Genomic DNA, 15,770 nt, shown 5'->3' with positions numbered 1-15,770 from the left:
TTCAATTTAACCTTTATATTACAGAGTGACTGCATCAGAAAGGTTTCAACACACTTAACATGACTGGCATTTAATATAGCATTACACTTGCAAGGTTAGCCGGATATGTGACCTTATTCAAATCCTGGTGCCACTACAACACCTATCCCGACGCAATTATAATTAAACGCCTTATGCCGGCTTGCAAATCCTCTGATCGATCACAGATATGAACGTAAATATTGCGCTGCCCCCCAGTGAACGTCGAAGTCTAAACTGTTATGGATCAGCAGGTTTCTATTAACAATGCTGTTGATGTTGTGTGCTCCGGTGTGGATATATTTGGGTAAATTAACTTAGCATAAAGTGCTTCGAGGCTTGATCTTAAAAGGCCTGATATATCAAAAAATAAATAAATAAGCAACGCTCCGGCAACGTGCCATTGCACTGTAATACTGGAGGTCTCTGTCAAATTGAGTTTGATGAGAAAATGCTTTTTTCTTTTCCTTCAAAAACAATTTATAGTTATTTTTGGATGAATTTGACTTCTATGATTTTTTTTCCTCCAGTTGTCTGTTGCTGTACAAATCTGCACATTTGTAAATAAGGCTCTCTTTTATTTTGCATATAATTATTGCATTGTCAGAGCGGTGAATTGAGAGGCTCACGGCAAAGTAAACAGCACTGAATGAGGAAATTGGGAAATCAGTGATGTGCAACAATAATAGCACCCATATAATAAACATAAACAGCTAATTTACTCAAAATGTTTAGCTTTTGTTGCCTTTCCCCCTGTTTTATAATTGGATTTGGCCAGGATATTATAAAACAAGATAGCGATGAAGCCTTTGAGAAATAAAAAATTCTTTAAAAAAAAAGCATGTTTATAAAGAGCAAAAAGGATATCCAATAATGCAATAATAAGTCCCTGATTAACAATCATCATTTCCTTAAGGTGTGTTTGAAGTGAGCACTGAGAATGTAGCATTCATTGAATAACATGCTTTAATAAATAAGCACAGAATGTGTACATATATTTCTGAACCTAGAAGCTAGAGATTGCTTCAAATAACTGGCGGTTAGGAGGTTTTTAAGCATACGTATAATAAAGGATGCTGTAATGGATGACAGCAAGCGACATCATTTAAACAACAACGTGAGGAAATTCATGATTTTGAGATCAAACATTTTGATGTGCAACTGACAAGCAGTCACAGTGTGGTTTATGGATGTGTCTCACAGGAAAACACTTAAATGACTTCAGGTGAGAGCTGGAATATCAACAAAAATATAATGCCTTAAGTAAATACCTGAAAATTCACAGCAGACTACGTGTAAACTGAACAGGCTGTCGTACATTTCCAGTACCTGTGTTTCTATCAATACAAGCATTTAGTCTGTCAAGCCATAGTTTTCTAAGAAATAATAAGGCATTGATTTGAGCAAAGGACGTCGAGTTGAAAAGGAACATTATGTAACCAGACAGACTGTCCTTTCAGTTACAGTCAGGAAATAATACATTTCTATTAAAACAAACAAAACTGAATATGTGACTGTGCACTTGCTAAAAGCGAGTCCTTAACACAACAGGTTTTATTTTTAACCCTCATTCAGGAATGTGCCATGCAAGCCTGACTCTCACTGGGGCTTGCATCATTTCCTCCTAATCGTTGTCAAATTTATCCACATGCACAGAAGATTCTGTCTTGAACGGTTTAGAAGAAAGGAGTTTAAGATCATCCTCCCGATAAAGGTTTTTTCTTTTAGCAGACAGATTTTTTATGGTGTTTGCTCCTTGAAAGTGAAAATCGTGTTTGTGGTGTTATTTCATAAATCAAAGTTTTTTCAGTGCTGTCTGTGTATTTTGATGTAGATTTTATTCTCTGATAATTGGCCCAACATTTCCCATTGGATCTTTTGTACCCTGTAATCATTTTGTTGTTACTTACATCATATTGATTTCTAAGCATAATATCACCAAAAAATATATTTATTAATGTTTAAATGTTTTTTTACACTGAAAAATTCCAGAATTTTTTCTGGCCAGATAGGCCGCAAAAAATAAAATAATATTTTTGTAAAAATTACATTTACATTACAGAATTACACACTTTTATGTTATTTGACACCCAACTTGTAAACTTGCAGTCTATTTCTTTAAAATTACATTTCTAAGACGGTAAATTTTGTAAAATTACGGTTTATTTACAGTGTACTACACAGACCACTTTGCCAAACGTAAGCATTGGTGCCCCAGCACTTCACACCGTTTATTATTCATATATAATTATATCTTCATATTTTGATTCGGTTGTAAATGTTCTCTTTGATGTATTTTGTTAAAATGTTAAACAGGAAGTTCTTCTTTACCATTGTCACGTGTTGTGAAGTGGTCTACAGTAAATCCTATATACTTGGTTAAAAAAAAAGGCTTGTAACAGATCACCATCTTGGTATATTTTATTGGAGTTCAACACATGCATGAATCAAACAGTACAGAGCGCAACTTGAGGTATAACAACAGGTAAGCACACGGACCAACAACCAGCACAATCTGCAAACCCAGATCACAGCAAAGATTGCTGGTTAAGAGAGAACTTGCGCCAGCCCCTCACAAACACACACGCACGTACACGCGCACACACTGCATTGTCAGCTTTAATAGAAATGCAGCATTTGGGAAAGCTTGATTCTCTCACTTCCTTAAATACAGAATAAATGGTGTGCAACGGATATCAGGATATTAGGAGCTGTTCAAACATAGACACACACAACTCCAAAAACATCAAAGAGAAGAAAGGTGCCATAAAGAAATGTGGTCAACAGTGAAAAAAAAAAGAAAAAACATTTGAGTAATCTGATATTATCACAATCACATATTGGGAATAATATTTAGAAGATACCTTGTAAGATAATGATTTCCCCTCCAGCTTGAAAACCACAGTCAAATAAGCAAAATGTGGTAACAAAGCACATGATTCTGATCTTTACAGTCCCTTCATACTAATATACATTAATCAATACTGATTCATCAAAATAAATTGTTTTACATTCTCAAACTGTACATTTCAGAGATAGATTTACAGCCAAACTTACTTAATATCAAACTGTAGTGCAGTATTTATAGATGCAATTGCACATGTTGCTGAAAAACCTTCAATAAACGTAGTTGCTGATAACGTGATAAATAACCATTTCCAAGAGTTACAAATTCCTTAATGTCACAATGAGCCACTAAAGCAATAGTGTTAAAAACGAATAACAACAACAGCATATCAAAGGGATAGTTAGCATCCATGGGAAATATAGTTTTCCGTGTTTTAAATAGAATTTAGTGTATATTAATGAATATTTATGTTAAGATCTACATCTTTCTTGACAAAACACATCAAACGATATCCCTCAAGTCTCTGGATATTTAGAAATAAATAGCAGCCACAGTATTTTAATGCTTGCATTATTAAGCAACCTCATATCCAGATAATTAAATGCGTAAAATGCTTCCCATTTTTATATTTTTCCCAAACAAAAAAAAACTTAATTTTATAGAAGTTTTCTGTTATTTTCTACAGATTTTTCACATATAATGTCAATAAAACAAATAATTAAATATTATAGAATTTTACTATTTTTTAAGCATAAAATTACAGAAAAGGACCGAAAATTTACAAGAAAAACATGGAAAACATAAGTTTACAGGGAAATATTTTTGTATTTTATTTTTATTTCTGTTGCCCCGGCTGATAATTTCAGGGTTTTTTTGGGAAATACGGTCAAAACCGCAAAAGTACAGAAAAAGCCACGTAATCCTACAGGGAAAAACTGTTATTTTACGGTCTGTAACATTTTTTTATAATTTTTTTGCAGTGTACTTTATAACCTGACGCTGTTTTCCTTTAACAAACTGCACACCTGCGTTTGGCCAAACAGTAAAGTTTACAAGCACATTGAACTCTCCAAAAATCTGCCAAAGAAGGCGATCCTCAATAAACTCCACAGTAACATCACTGATATTACAAGAGCAAAAGGGCCCAGCTTAGTTACTTAAAAAATCTGGGGTTATTATATTACATCATGTGTAGTGTGAAATCATATAAAATTATTATCCATGCAAACAAAAAGTGAACTGTCCCTTTGATTTGCGATTTTGCGTCCACTTATACAAATAAAATCTTTAACGAACATAACTACAACCTCTTTGGAATCTACAAGCCATATATGAATAAGGTTGACTCTACGCTCAAAATATTTGCTAATGTTTGCTCAAGTTAAACATTTGGTCCGTCAAAGCAGTATACACACAAGCGAGAGACTCAAACATAAGATATTTCATTAGCACATTTACCTCACCAACAAAAGTTCAAATGTGCGAACATGAGTACCCAACATAAATGACCATTAGCTGTTAAACTCCCTACATTCTGTTCTTTAAGGCAGATCCATTTCCTTTCCTTATAAGAACGCAAACTTAACACCATTTCTGCTGCAGTTGTGCAACGTAAAATCCAATTTAAACTGCCTTGCAGTCACCATCACTCCTCTAACTTCATTTGTTTTCCGTCTTATAGTAGGCAGCATTGAATAGAGCAATATTTTACATTTTTAAACCTTTGAACAGCCAAAAGGCAAATAATGCTTTCAGTGCAAATTAAAATACAAATACATAATTATTGTTCCTATCAATTCGTTCAAATAGACAACGATTTTGCAAGAAAAAATAATAACATTTAAAAGTATCCAGTGAAATTATAGAAATTTCCCTTCTGATACGACCGGAGTAGTTCAAAGATGTGATACGGACATGTCACTTCCCTCTAAAACAATTACACAGCACAATGTTCAGTTTGTGATTTTTTTTCAATTTGAAATTCGCCTTTCAAATAAAATACCAATGTTATAGCTTGTGGTGTTATATGTGAATAGCTTGTTAAAAAAAAGTGGAATACTGTAACCATGCCTCTGTTTTGTCCTGTCCAGAGCTTGATATAAGAAATCACTATCCATGTGTAAAAGAATGTAATTTTAAGCTCCGAGTGAAAATTTTGTAAAAATTTGTCCGAATGTGCATATTGAAACCCTAACCTAAAACTTGTCAGTGGTATAATCTGGAAATTCCCTCAATAAATAACACCAAGTTAAAGTTATCCCTTTAAAATAACTAATTTGGAAAGTAAACTAAAATAAATATTTTAAGCTCCCTTAAAAGATTGAGAAAACATGGATAGGCTGTTTCTGCTGTTGCATGCAGGACCACAGTGAACACAAAGGTAAACATGGTCAGATTTTGCAGTAGACTTAACATGAATCTTGTTCGAAATCACAAATATTCATTAAAAAAATAGACATCAACCTCTCAAACCCACATGGAACAACATGTTTTTGGAGGGAGATACAGGGGATATTCTTCTACAGCACTTTCAATGGAATGAAGTTTATGGAGTATGAAAATGTCCAATATGAAAATGCATACTATCATGAAACAGTTCAGTGAACACCGTGATAGTGTCGATTGTGCTAGAAATGCAGGTAGCAGAAGGGAAAGAGGGAGGCTGATGGATCTGCTAAGTGACTGACCCATCACACGCACACAGAATGCTGGACCACCCCAGAAAAACTGACACTTATCTACACGGCAAACAGGGTGTCTTCAGAGCGTCCCGCCTTTTTACTTGCGTTCACAGCGGCGCCTGCGGTAGCAGAAAGATCGTCGCTAGGGGGCGTCGGCAGCGTGGGCACCATCTCTGCTGCTTTGGCCCTCTCCTCTAAAAATTTGTCAAACTCTGGAAGAAAGTATGTGAAGGTGAAAAAAAACAGCATTAAACAAAAAAAGGAAAATGGATTGTGCCGATCATTTGTTTGCTAAAATAAATTTGTAGTACAGTAGGGGGCGAGACCGTGATTCGAGCCCGGTGTGCGCACAGCTGGCGCTAATTCACAATTACTCATCAGACTCGACCCACGGTCTCGCCCGCCTACTCTACTACAAAAGTGTATGACATTTTACTATGAATATGACTGAATATTTTTCCTACCTTCACTTGTCACACCCTCCTCTCCTTCATCTCCTTTCTGAAGAGCAAAAGAACAAAGTTTTAGTGCATGTACACTTGGAAGACAACTCACATTTTTTGCACCTGGATCAAGAAATGCAATATTGCCCAAACATCATTCCCAGATACACACTCAAGAGAGGCATTAGTATAGAAACTGAAAGACATAATAGCATGTCAGCAAGTATATGTTCAACAGGCTTTAAATAAAAAAGAAACCTGTAAGATTATCCCAAAAAAAGGTCCACGGTTAAATAAAGAACACCATACATAGCATAAAAGAAAAATAGTTAGTGACCTTAAAAGGTACAAGATCATCAGTCAAGAATTATTAGGCAAACAAAAAGAAATATGTAGTAAAATGCATATTTCTTTTTAAAGAAGCTCATGTTAAGTCATGAGGTAGAAACAAAAATGTGAAATAAAAGAAACAAAATGAAATCTCACCACGTCAGTACTGAGCCATTCCTCAATGTCATCCATGACAGAGGACTGGTCAACAGCTGCCTGTGGACCCAAAACATGGGCCGGAACCGAACAAATTAAACAAAACAAATAAAAACAAAACAAACAAACAAAAACTTGAACATAAGTCTTAACAAAAACCATAAACGCATGCATGGCCAATTGCAGCCAACAAAACTGCATGAGAAAACAAACGTAAAAATACAAAATAAAAAGTGCATTTGAACTCATGGTTCTAATGTTTCTAAACTTAAACTAAAATGTAATCATCTGGAATGTCACATCCTTCCTCCTGACTGGGGTGGTGATGCTCTATAGATGGTAACAGCTTTTAGGGCCAACAACATAAACAAACACTGTGTGGCCCAAACGTAACTTCCGTGGGAGACCTTCGTATAGAACCTATAACTGCGGAGTAGTTTTTATTTCATTTAATACAATTCATATAAAACTAAATATGAATGTAATTAAATATAAATAATTTGTATATTCTAAGCAAACACAGACAGACGTAAACTTCGGGCCAGGCATGTGAGACTGATGAAACCCTCTATAACTGCACAATTGTCTACTGTGTACATTCATCCCTTCAAAATTAAATTTTTCACATGCTTGAAACACTTCAGAATGATGTTCACTAAACAAACAAAAACTTGACAAGCTTGATTCAAACACACAAAAAGCGTCACAAAAACACTCACCCCAGTGTTCTGCTGTATGACATCCAAAGTTGGGGCCACTCCACTCGAAGCCTTTGTGTCCTCAAATGGCACACTGACAATTTAAAAACCAACACTGTATAAACAAGCTAAAATCTCAGACTAATTCCCACTTCAAGAAATAGTTCAGCCAAAAATGAATTTGCCACTCCACGTATGTCAATAGTTTGAACACAAATGTGCTGCCATGACGAGTGCAATTCTCTCATCTACACATGTTCAAAATCTAACGTGACCTATCTTTGCGAAATACGCTCAAAATAATGATAGCCAACTGATCGCTTTTTAACATTGGAAGCAGATAACTGATATATTGGCCAATATACACAATCTTAATATCAGTATACAGTTTTCTGAGCCTGAAACAAAAGGCAAAAAGCAGACAACTGCTTTTATTTAAAAACATTCACTACAGAAAACATTTAAATATAATATAATATAATTTATCTGCTTTAATATATTGGTATGATATAATTATCAGGCTGATACCGATAACATTAAAAATGACACTTTATTTGCAGATAATCAAAATGGCTGATGATATATTGTGCATCCCTGATATACAGTGGGTACGGAAAGTATTCAGACCCCCTTAAATATTTCACTCTTTGTTATATTGCAGTCATTTGCTAAAATAATTTTTTTCCTCATTAATGTACACACAGCACCCCATATTGACAGAAAAACACAGAATTGTTGACATTTTTGCAGATTTAGTAAAAAAGAAAAACTGAAATATCACATGGTCCTTAGTATTCAGACCCATTGCTGTGACACTCATATATTTAACTCAGGTGCTGTCCATTTCTTCTGATCATCCTTGAGACGGTTCTACACCTTCATTTGAGTCCAGCTGTGTTTGATTATACTGATTGGACTTGATAAGGAAAGCCACACACCTGTCTATATAAGACCTTACAGCTCACAGTGCATGTCAGAGCAAATCAGAATCATGAGGTCAAAGGAACTGCCTGAAGAGCTCAGAGACAGAATATTGGCAAGGCACAGATCTGGCCATGGTTACAAAAAAAATGTCTGCTGCACTTAAGGTTCCTAAGAGTACAGTGGCCTCCATAATCCTTAAATGGAAGACGTTTGGGACGACCAGAACCCTTCCTAGAGCTGGCCGTCCGGCCAAACTGAGCTATCGGGGGAGAAGAGCCTTGGTGATAGAGGTAAAGAAGAACCCAAAGATCACTGTAGCTGAACTCCAGAGATGCATTCGGGAGATGGGAGAAAGTTGTCAACCATCACTGCTGCCCTTCACCAGTCGGGACTTTATGGCAGAGTGGCCCGAATGAAGCCTCTCCTCAGGGAAAGACACATGAAATCCCGCATGGAGTTTGCTAAGAAACACCTGAAGGACAAGTTGTGAGAAATAAGATTCTCTGGTCTGACGAGACCAAGATAGAACGTTTTGGCCTTAATTCTAAACGATATGTGTGGAGAACACCAGGCACTGCTCATCACCTGTCCAATACAGTCCCAACAGTGAAGCATGGTGGTGGCAGCATCGTGCTATGGGTGTATTTAAGCTGCAGGGACAGGACGACTGGTTGGAATGGAGGGAAAGATGAATGCGGCCAAGTACAGGGATATCCTGGACGAAAACCTTCTCCAGAGTGCTCAGGACCTCAGACTGGGCCGAAGGTTTACCTTCCGACAAGACAATGACCCTAAGCACACAGCTAAAATAAAGGAGTGGCTTCACCACAACCTCGTGACTGTTCTTGAATGGCCAAGCCAGAGCCCTGACTTAAACCCAATTGAGCATCTCTGGAGAGACCTAAAAATGGCTGTCCACTACCGTTTACCATCCAACTTGACAGAAATAGAGAGGATCCCCAAATCCAGGTCTGAAAAACTTGTTGCATCTTTCCCAAAAAGACTTATGACTGTATTAAATCTGAAGGGTGCTTCTATTTAAAACTGAGCAAAGGGTCTGAATACTTAGGACCATGTGATATTCCAGTTTTTCTTTTTTAATAAATATGCAAAAATGTTTCCGCAATTCTGTGTTTTTCTGTCAATATTGGGTGATGTGTGTACATTAATGAGGGGGAAAAAAATGAACTTAAATGATTTTAGCAAATGGCTGCAATATAACAATGAGTGAAAAATTGAAGGGGGTCTGAATACTTCCCGTACCCACTGTATATGCACTATTTTTTAGCTTCAAAACAGGGACACTTTTCATTGACATTACAAAGACAGTAAGAGATATTTTCTGAATTAAATTAAACTAAACCTAACAGCATTAGGGTGAGCAAATTATGGATTAAAATTAATTTTTGGGTCAACTATTCTTTTAATACATACAATTAACATCAACAATATGTCAACATGTTTTATTAAGATAATGAAACGTATAGATTTTTTTGTTCAGCAGCATTATGATTACTGCTACTTCTTCTATTTTTATATTTGAAATTAAGCGTTTTCAGTGTGACTCGCTGTTATGGCAGCGCTGCACATTAAACTTCCCTGGGTACTTGGAAAACCTGATTGTTTGCTTGTCTTTAAGCATGACAAGTGACTTTACAACATTAAAATGACTAGTGAAATGATCTATTTGATTTTAGTTCTGTCTGGTTTTATTATCATAAAGTCAAATCACACAATTATTAACAACAAACATGTGTTCAAGCAAAAAAATTGTCATCGCTTATTTACCCTCATGTCAAAACCTGTACGGTATATAACACAAAAAAATATATTTTGAGAGATGTGGCTTAGTCAATGGGGGCTATTGTTTTAATGTTTAAGGGTGAGTATATGGTTCAAAATTTTTGGGTGAACTCTGAGTGATGGGGTTTCCTGCAAATGGACCCTTACTTCTGTGTCAAATTAAGTGTTTTTTTGCAATTTATATTTAGGATGGCGTTTGAAGACATTTTGCTGTTGTCAGTACAATCAGCACATGTCTTGTTTTCTAGCGGCTGAGTGTAAGAATCAACAATCAGCACCGGAGCGTGTAATATACTGCTACCGACTATATCAATTCTTCAACACCTAATTTAAAAAGCTCTGTCATTGCATCTTTTTCATGCTGCATTTGTAGTGTAAAGACTGTTTAGCTGTTTAACTATCAAGCCTTGGTTATGACATCATATGACGCAAACAGCATGAAAAAAAGATAAGTTTCATACTTCTTTCGCTGGTCAGGAATGGTTCCAGTCCTGGTCTGGGCAAACATGTCAAAGTCATCTTGGGGTTGACAACTGGCCAGAGAGCTCAAGGTGCCACTCACACTCTCTGAACCGACATCTGTAAAGCCATAATTCATATTTATATCATCTACTTACATCAGCTTAAGGAGAAAATGAAATGCTGTATTCTCTCTTACTATTTTAAGCTAATGGACACAGCGGACCAAAGTACCAGACTCACCCAAACCAGCCAGTCTGGAGGAAAGTGTGACGGGAGAAGCAGAGCGAACTGGTGCCACAGAGGGAGGGAGACTGGACGGAGGAGTAGCGCTGATCCTGGGGCTGACAACAGCTGGAGACCCTGGTCCCAGATCAATCAGGTTATCTTCTGTAGCTTCATTCAGGACCTGGAAATATAATCACGATCCCAAAAAGTTGCAAATTTACTACAAACACTTTAAAGAATGTTCATTGGCTGTCAAACACTACATGAATATTTTTACACTGGTTTACTGGAAGGACTACTACAGAGGGGAGTGCTGTCAGTTTAGGTCTATAGGCTGAGGGCAGTGTTAGATGAATGGCTGGGATGCTTAAATTCACAATATGCAACAATTTACAACTTATTACGTTGAGAGAAAGTATAGTGATTGTAAAATAAAATATAGAGAGTTGACGATACGGGTGAAGTGAACTGTACAAGAATACAGAGCATCACATTATGTACACACCAGACTTGGTGTTGAATTAAAACTTTTTTCCCGTGTTATTTACAAGAATTCTATGTATAAAATGTGTTATATAACGTTGCTGCATCACGTCACGTCTGGTGTGGACAGACAGTTAGAGGTGCTCATGAGAGGGATGCTGATGGTTACTTACTGTAGGACATTCTTTTTGGCATAAGCTGCTCAATTTTTTTTTTAAATGTTCAGCTTAATGCTTTCTTGTGGTTCTCAAACTTTTCCACTGTAAGGCCCCCCCGTATCGATTTGTGGCCCCCCCGTATCGATTTGTGGACCCCCCAAATAAAAACTTGTGATCTTAAACATAGAATTTTAATTAAAACAAAAACACATTTAACTAAACAATAGTGGAACATCAATTATTTGGTTGGTGGTCTTATTTTTCTTTCAAAATTGATCATACATTTCTAATTTCATAAAATGCCACATAACTACGCCCCCTCTTGATCCATCAACCCCCAATTTGAAAACCCCTGGCTTGAAAGACATATGCTGTCAGCAGAAACATCGGTCATAGACAAATTCCTATTAGTCAGTTCAACATGTTGCCAATTTAAATAAATCACATGCTGAAATGACTACTACATGTTCATGAGAGCATTGATGCTCATAAAGATGTGTGTTGGACTTCAAAAACCCCAAAATAAAAAAACATGCTGTCAAAAACATGATGTGGTCCTGACCCATGAGGAACTAGTGGGAAAAAATAAAGGGTTGGGGGAGACAATCACGGGCTGGGAATCAGACCTTCTAGTCTACATGCTAATGAAGGTTTATGGGAACGCATGCAAGATGCAACATACAAAGAATGTTCTAGCCAACACTGACTCAACATTCTATAGCATTTACATGACTATAAAAGTAAAAAGCTTGCAATAGATGACTCGTATACTTGCCTCCCTCAGCTAGCAATAACAAAAAGTAAGAAAAACAAATCACAAAACAGAAAAACCACACCAGCAATAATACAACATGCAATCTCCAAGTGCTAACGGCACATAATTAAAGTGTTCGCTTGCATCCCGCACCAAACGTACAAGCGATGGGGAGGAAAGGGAATGAAATCCATGAGATGTGACTTTGACATGGGCTATGTGGAAAAAAAGCACAATGTGATGCTATTACACAGATACAATTCAACATACCCCATTGTTAATGCCTTGAGATGATCGGCCAGATCGGAACCTCTCATATCTAAAGAGAACAAGAAAAGTGAACAATAAGAATTGCTGTAACTTGTTAAATCCTTAATCTCACTAAAACAGCTTTATAATGAAGCATCACACAAGGGTAATTTCATCCTGCTGTGTCACACCTCTCATATCTTAAAAAGATGTTGTTGAGGTCATCATTAACGTGCAGGAGCTCTTCTGTGACTTCCTCGTTGGACACGCGAGAGATGAGCTCAACTATCCTCTGCTGCATGGCCCTGCATGTCCTGTTCAACTCCTTCAAACACAAGCAGCAAATGTATTGCAATACAGATACTCCCTCTAGTGGCCTTCTATTGCTCTTTTGACAGTTCAGGAATATAAAACATCACAATGGCCATTACATGAGGTTAAAGATCCATCCTGGGTGTGAGATCACAAATAATCAGCCTAGAATTTCACGAAATGTTTTGTACCACATTTACAACCGAATATAATCAGATAACCCACAATATATCCGAAGAGTAATAACAGCAAACGCAGTACACAGAGAGAAAATTCTGAAAGACAAACCTGCAGAAGCTCATGATCAGATGGATCCTCCTGACCTGGAACCATCTCGGTCAACATCTCCGACATCACCTTAGTGTTCCCACGCACAATGTCTAGCTCACTGCGCAGCTTACAAATCTAAACCACAACATTATACCGTGTTACTATGCAATCTGACAAAACATACATCAATCCATCTCATTTAAACTCATTTTCGAACTGATGAAGTGAAACTGAATGTTCAACGTTACCTGTTCAGGTGATGGGTTAATAGGTCCAGAGATGTGGAGATTGGGCAACTGTGGAGAAGTGTGGGTCACAGGTGCGGTGAAAGGAGGGGCGGGCCCAGGGAGAGGCTGTGGTTTAGGTTGGACTGGGGCGCTGTATTTCTGCTGCTCTATTTCTGGAATACTTTGCTGCTGTTATCAGCAGAGCAACACAATAAGTAGTATAGTTATATACTTAATTAAATGATAAGGGACAGAATATGTTTCCAGAGCTCTCACTTTATTATTGGAATAGTAAATCATTGTAAGAATAAAAGAGCCAAACAAGCTATAATGTTGCTGATGTCACCACATACCCGTGGTGTGTGGATGGGGGACAGGGTCTCCAAGTCAGAACGAGGAAACTCTATACCCTTCCTTTTCATTTCCTCGTAGACGTGGACCACTCCTGTCAAATCCGGACTGCTCCTGAAGGCATCTGCCCAAGCCTGACAAACAAAGTATGTGCAAATTCTTCATATACTTTTCATGTTACTACTTGAAATGAAACAGAATAGACATTAACGCAGTTGATAAGTGGTATAAACTACAAGGTGTTTACAGCCTACAAGGGAAAAAGTACAAGAGTGCTCAGATCTTTATATATGGGAAGACTGACCTTGTTATTATTTGTGTATTAAAGTATTCTCTTTGCATTCAGGTGACTACTAAAAGACCAAACAATAGTTTGTGCTTCCAATACATGATTCCTTTCCGAAACTAAACCACCTGATTCTTTTTGGACAAAATTATTCTAAAGGTGCCATCACAGTAGTGCAGTGCAAAAGCTGCAAAGCATCACACTGGAAGTTATCACAGACTAAGCAAATTCAGGTCGCCCTTGGTCATTTGAGCCAAACTTGGTAACCAGATCCACCTTAGTTGTAATGAGCACAACTCCAGTGCCACCGAGAAGATCTCCTTGACTACTGAGCATCAGGTAACAAGCCTATGGTGCACATTCTCTTTCTCTCCCCGTGACAATCTCTGTTTAAAAATGTCTCCTTCCCTGATGCTTTGTAACAGAATTTAATAAAAAAATTGTAGTGAATTTTGCCATACCTGTACCAGAGCTAGAACTTTGTCCTGCACTATGGCGGGTGGATTGTTTTTGGGGGATATGATTTTCACCATAACTCCATCGATGAAGTCCCGGGTGGTGATGAGTGCATGGAAACGATACCCACAGTTCTTTACGCATGTCTCAAGAACCTGAACACATACAAATTAATATGAGAATTGAACTGACAAGAGAATCTAAGGCATTTGCCTGGTATAAAGTTATTAAACGGATTGTTTTGATTAGCCATATCTCACCGTGAGTGTAAGCATAACCTCCCTGTAGTTCTTATTTCCATTAAGCCTCTTCTTCACAGCTCTTATAGCATCTTTAGGCCTATAGAACATATAGATAACCAAAAGACAGCCCTCAAGTTAAAAGTATTTTATGAAATTGAAATGATAATAACGAGTTATAAATCAATTAAACTTTGACAGGGTCCACAAATAAACATTTGTAAATTACAGTTAACCTTAAAGAACGAACATTATTACCCTTCTAATATATACTGTTAGCAATGGAACTGAAAATGTTGACAGTCAGCAAGCATGAAGCTACTCATGGTCACGATCACTCTCCTTTATTCCATTCAGATGAAATCGTTGCGAGCTATTTGGTTTTCATACATCATACATCTTTTATTTCTCACCCATCCTCTGTGTCATTAATTATGTCACATATCTCCATATTCAAAGTCCAGTCCTCACTTTGTAGGGATCCATCAGTGGCCCTTTCTAGGGAAGGTCATAAAACATTTTTTATTATAGGAACAGATATTATTACATTCAATAAAGCACTAAAACAATCCATCTTTTATATTGATTGTTATTAAGTCTATTCAATTACATCAGCATTAATGACATGCACTGAAATGCATGCGATGCAAAATTTGTTTGCTTGCTCGTTATCTACGAAGACATGTCTCGAGCTAGTTGAGCAATGCCACAAATCGTTACTTAAGTTATTAAACTGGGTGTGAGATAACCGCAGTTATCACTGCTGCTAGTAAGGTAATACTGTACCAGCTCGTAAGTGTGTGTACTTGTTTTAACTTACACATTCAGCGTTAAGTATTTTCGCCTCTATAAATAATCACAAATATTCGAATTATTGAATAAATCACTGTGTTAAAAAAAACACGTAACGTTACTGAGAGCTAACTGTGAGTCAGAAATTGTTAGCATGATGGAGGATTAGCTGTTAGCCAGCTAGCTGACATCACACACAGTCTCTGCACATCCGCTCAGCTAAACAGCCATCGCTATATAGCTTAACTTGTTACGACATGATTTTACAACATTATTTCAGTGATTAAAAAGCATACCAATGCACTGCCCCACCGGAGTACTGTATGGATTTCCCAGCAAGAACTCCATCTTGTCAACATACCCAACGACAAACAGTCATTGAGACAGTAAACAGTCAAATCCCGCCCGCGGATGATTGCCATTGGTTGGTGTTATTCAGGGCAACGAGACTATTGGACGAACGTGCTGTCTTTTATTTAAACGCTACGCCATCTATTTAAAGCGACAGCAGTGCCTAGTTTGCAAGTTCGATTCAACAGAAAGGACGAAGGTTTGATTCCACGTTGACAGAAAAGTTTGAGCTATGTACAAATGACGCTATCCTG

At 37.2% G+C, this 15,770-nt stretch overlaps 1 protein-coding gene across 3 annotated transcripts; it reads right to left on the bottom strand.

Annotated features, from left to right (window-relative positions):
* Positions 1-2,421: 2,421 nt before the first annotated feature.
* tom1l2 (target of myb1 like 2 membrane trafficking protein) lies at positions 2,422-15,550 on the bottom strand. 3 transcript variants are annotated; one of them, XM_056771167.1, is made up of 15 exons: positions 15,462-15,550; positions 14,787-14,871; positions 14,395-14,473; positions 14,140-14,289; positions 13,395-13,526; positions 13,063-13,230; positions 12,833-12,949; positions 12,424-12,557; positions 12,254-12,302; positions 10,604-10,769; positions 10,363-10,480; positions 7,196-7,268; positions 6,477-6,536; positions 6,012-6,048; positions 2,422-5,759 (listed from the first exon to the last, which is right to left on the bottom strand). In XM_056771167.1, exons 1-15 carry the CDS (start codon positions 15,511-15,513, stop codon positions 5,605-5,607), a joined length of 1,575 nt encoding a protein of 524 aa, XP_056627145.1. In that variant the 5' UTR covers positions 15,514-15,550; the 3' UTR covers positions 2,422-5,604. The 3 variants fall into 3 exon arrangements, with proteins under 3 accessions (XP_056627145.1, XP_056627146.1, XP_056627148.1); XM_056771168.1 differs by having other exon boundaries at positions 13,063-13,227; XM_056771170.1 differs by lacking the exon at positions 6,477-6,536.
* Positions 15,551-15,770: the final 220 nt, after the last annotated feature.

Source organism: Triplophysa dalaica, chromosome 17, assembly GCF_015846415.1.
Source record: "Triplophysa dalaica isolate WHDGS20190420 chromosome 17, ASM1584641v1, whole genome shotgun sequence".
In the NCBI taxonomy this organism is placed as follows: Eukaryota; Metazoa; Chordata; class Actinopteri; order Cypriniformes; family Nemacheilidae; genus Triplophysa; species Triplophysa dalaica.
The sequence above is the reverse complement of the archived record's forward strand: the minus strand, read 5'-3'. Positions and strand labels throughout refer to the sequence as shown.

Bases quoted from the DNA above. Each gene is read 5' to 3' on its own strand.
- tom1l2 (XM_056771167.1), bottom strand. From the start codon at position 15,513: ATGGAGTTCTTGCTGGGAAATCCATACAGTACTCCGGTGGGGCAGTGC. The intron at 13,231-13,394 runs GTATGTGGTGAC...TGCTGATAACAG, and splicing joins CCCCCATCCACACACCACGG to CAGCAAAGTATTCCAGAAAT. The intron at 5,760-6,011 runs GTAGGAAAAATA...ACTTTCTTCCAG, and splicing joins GGAGGGTGTGACAAGTGAAG to AGTTTGACAAATTTTTAGAG.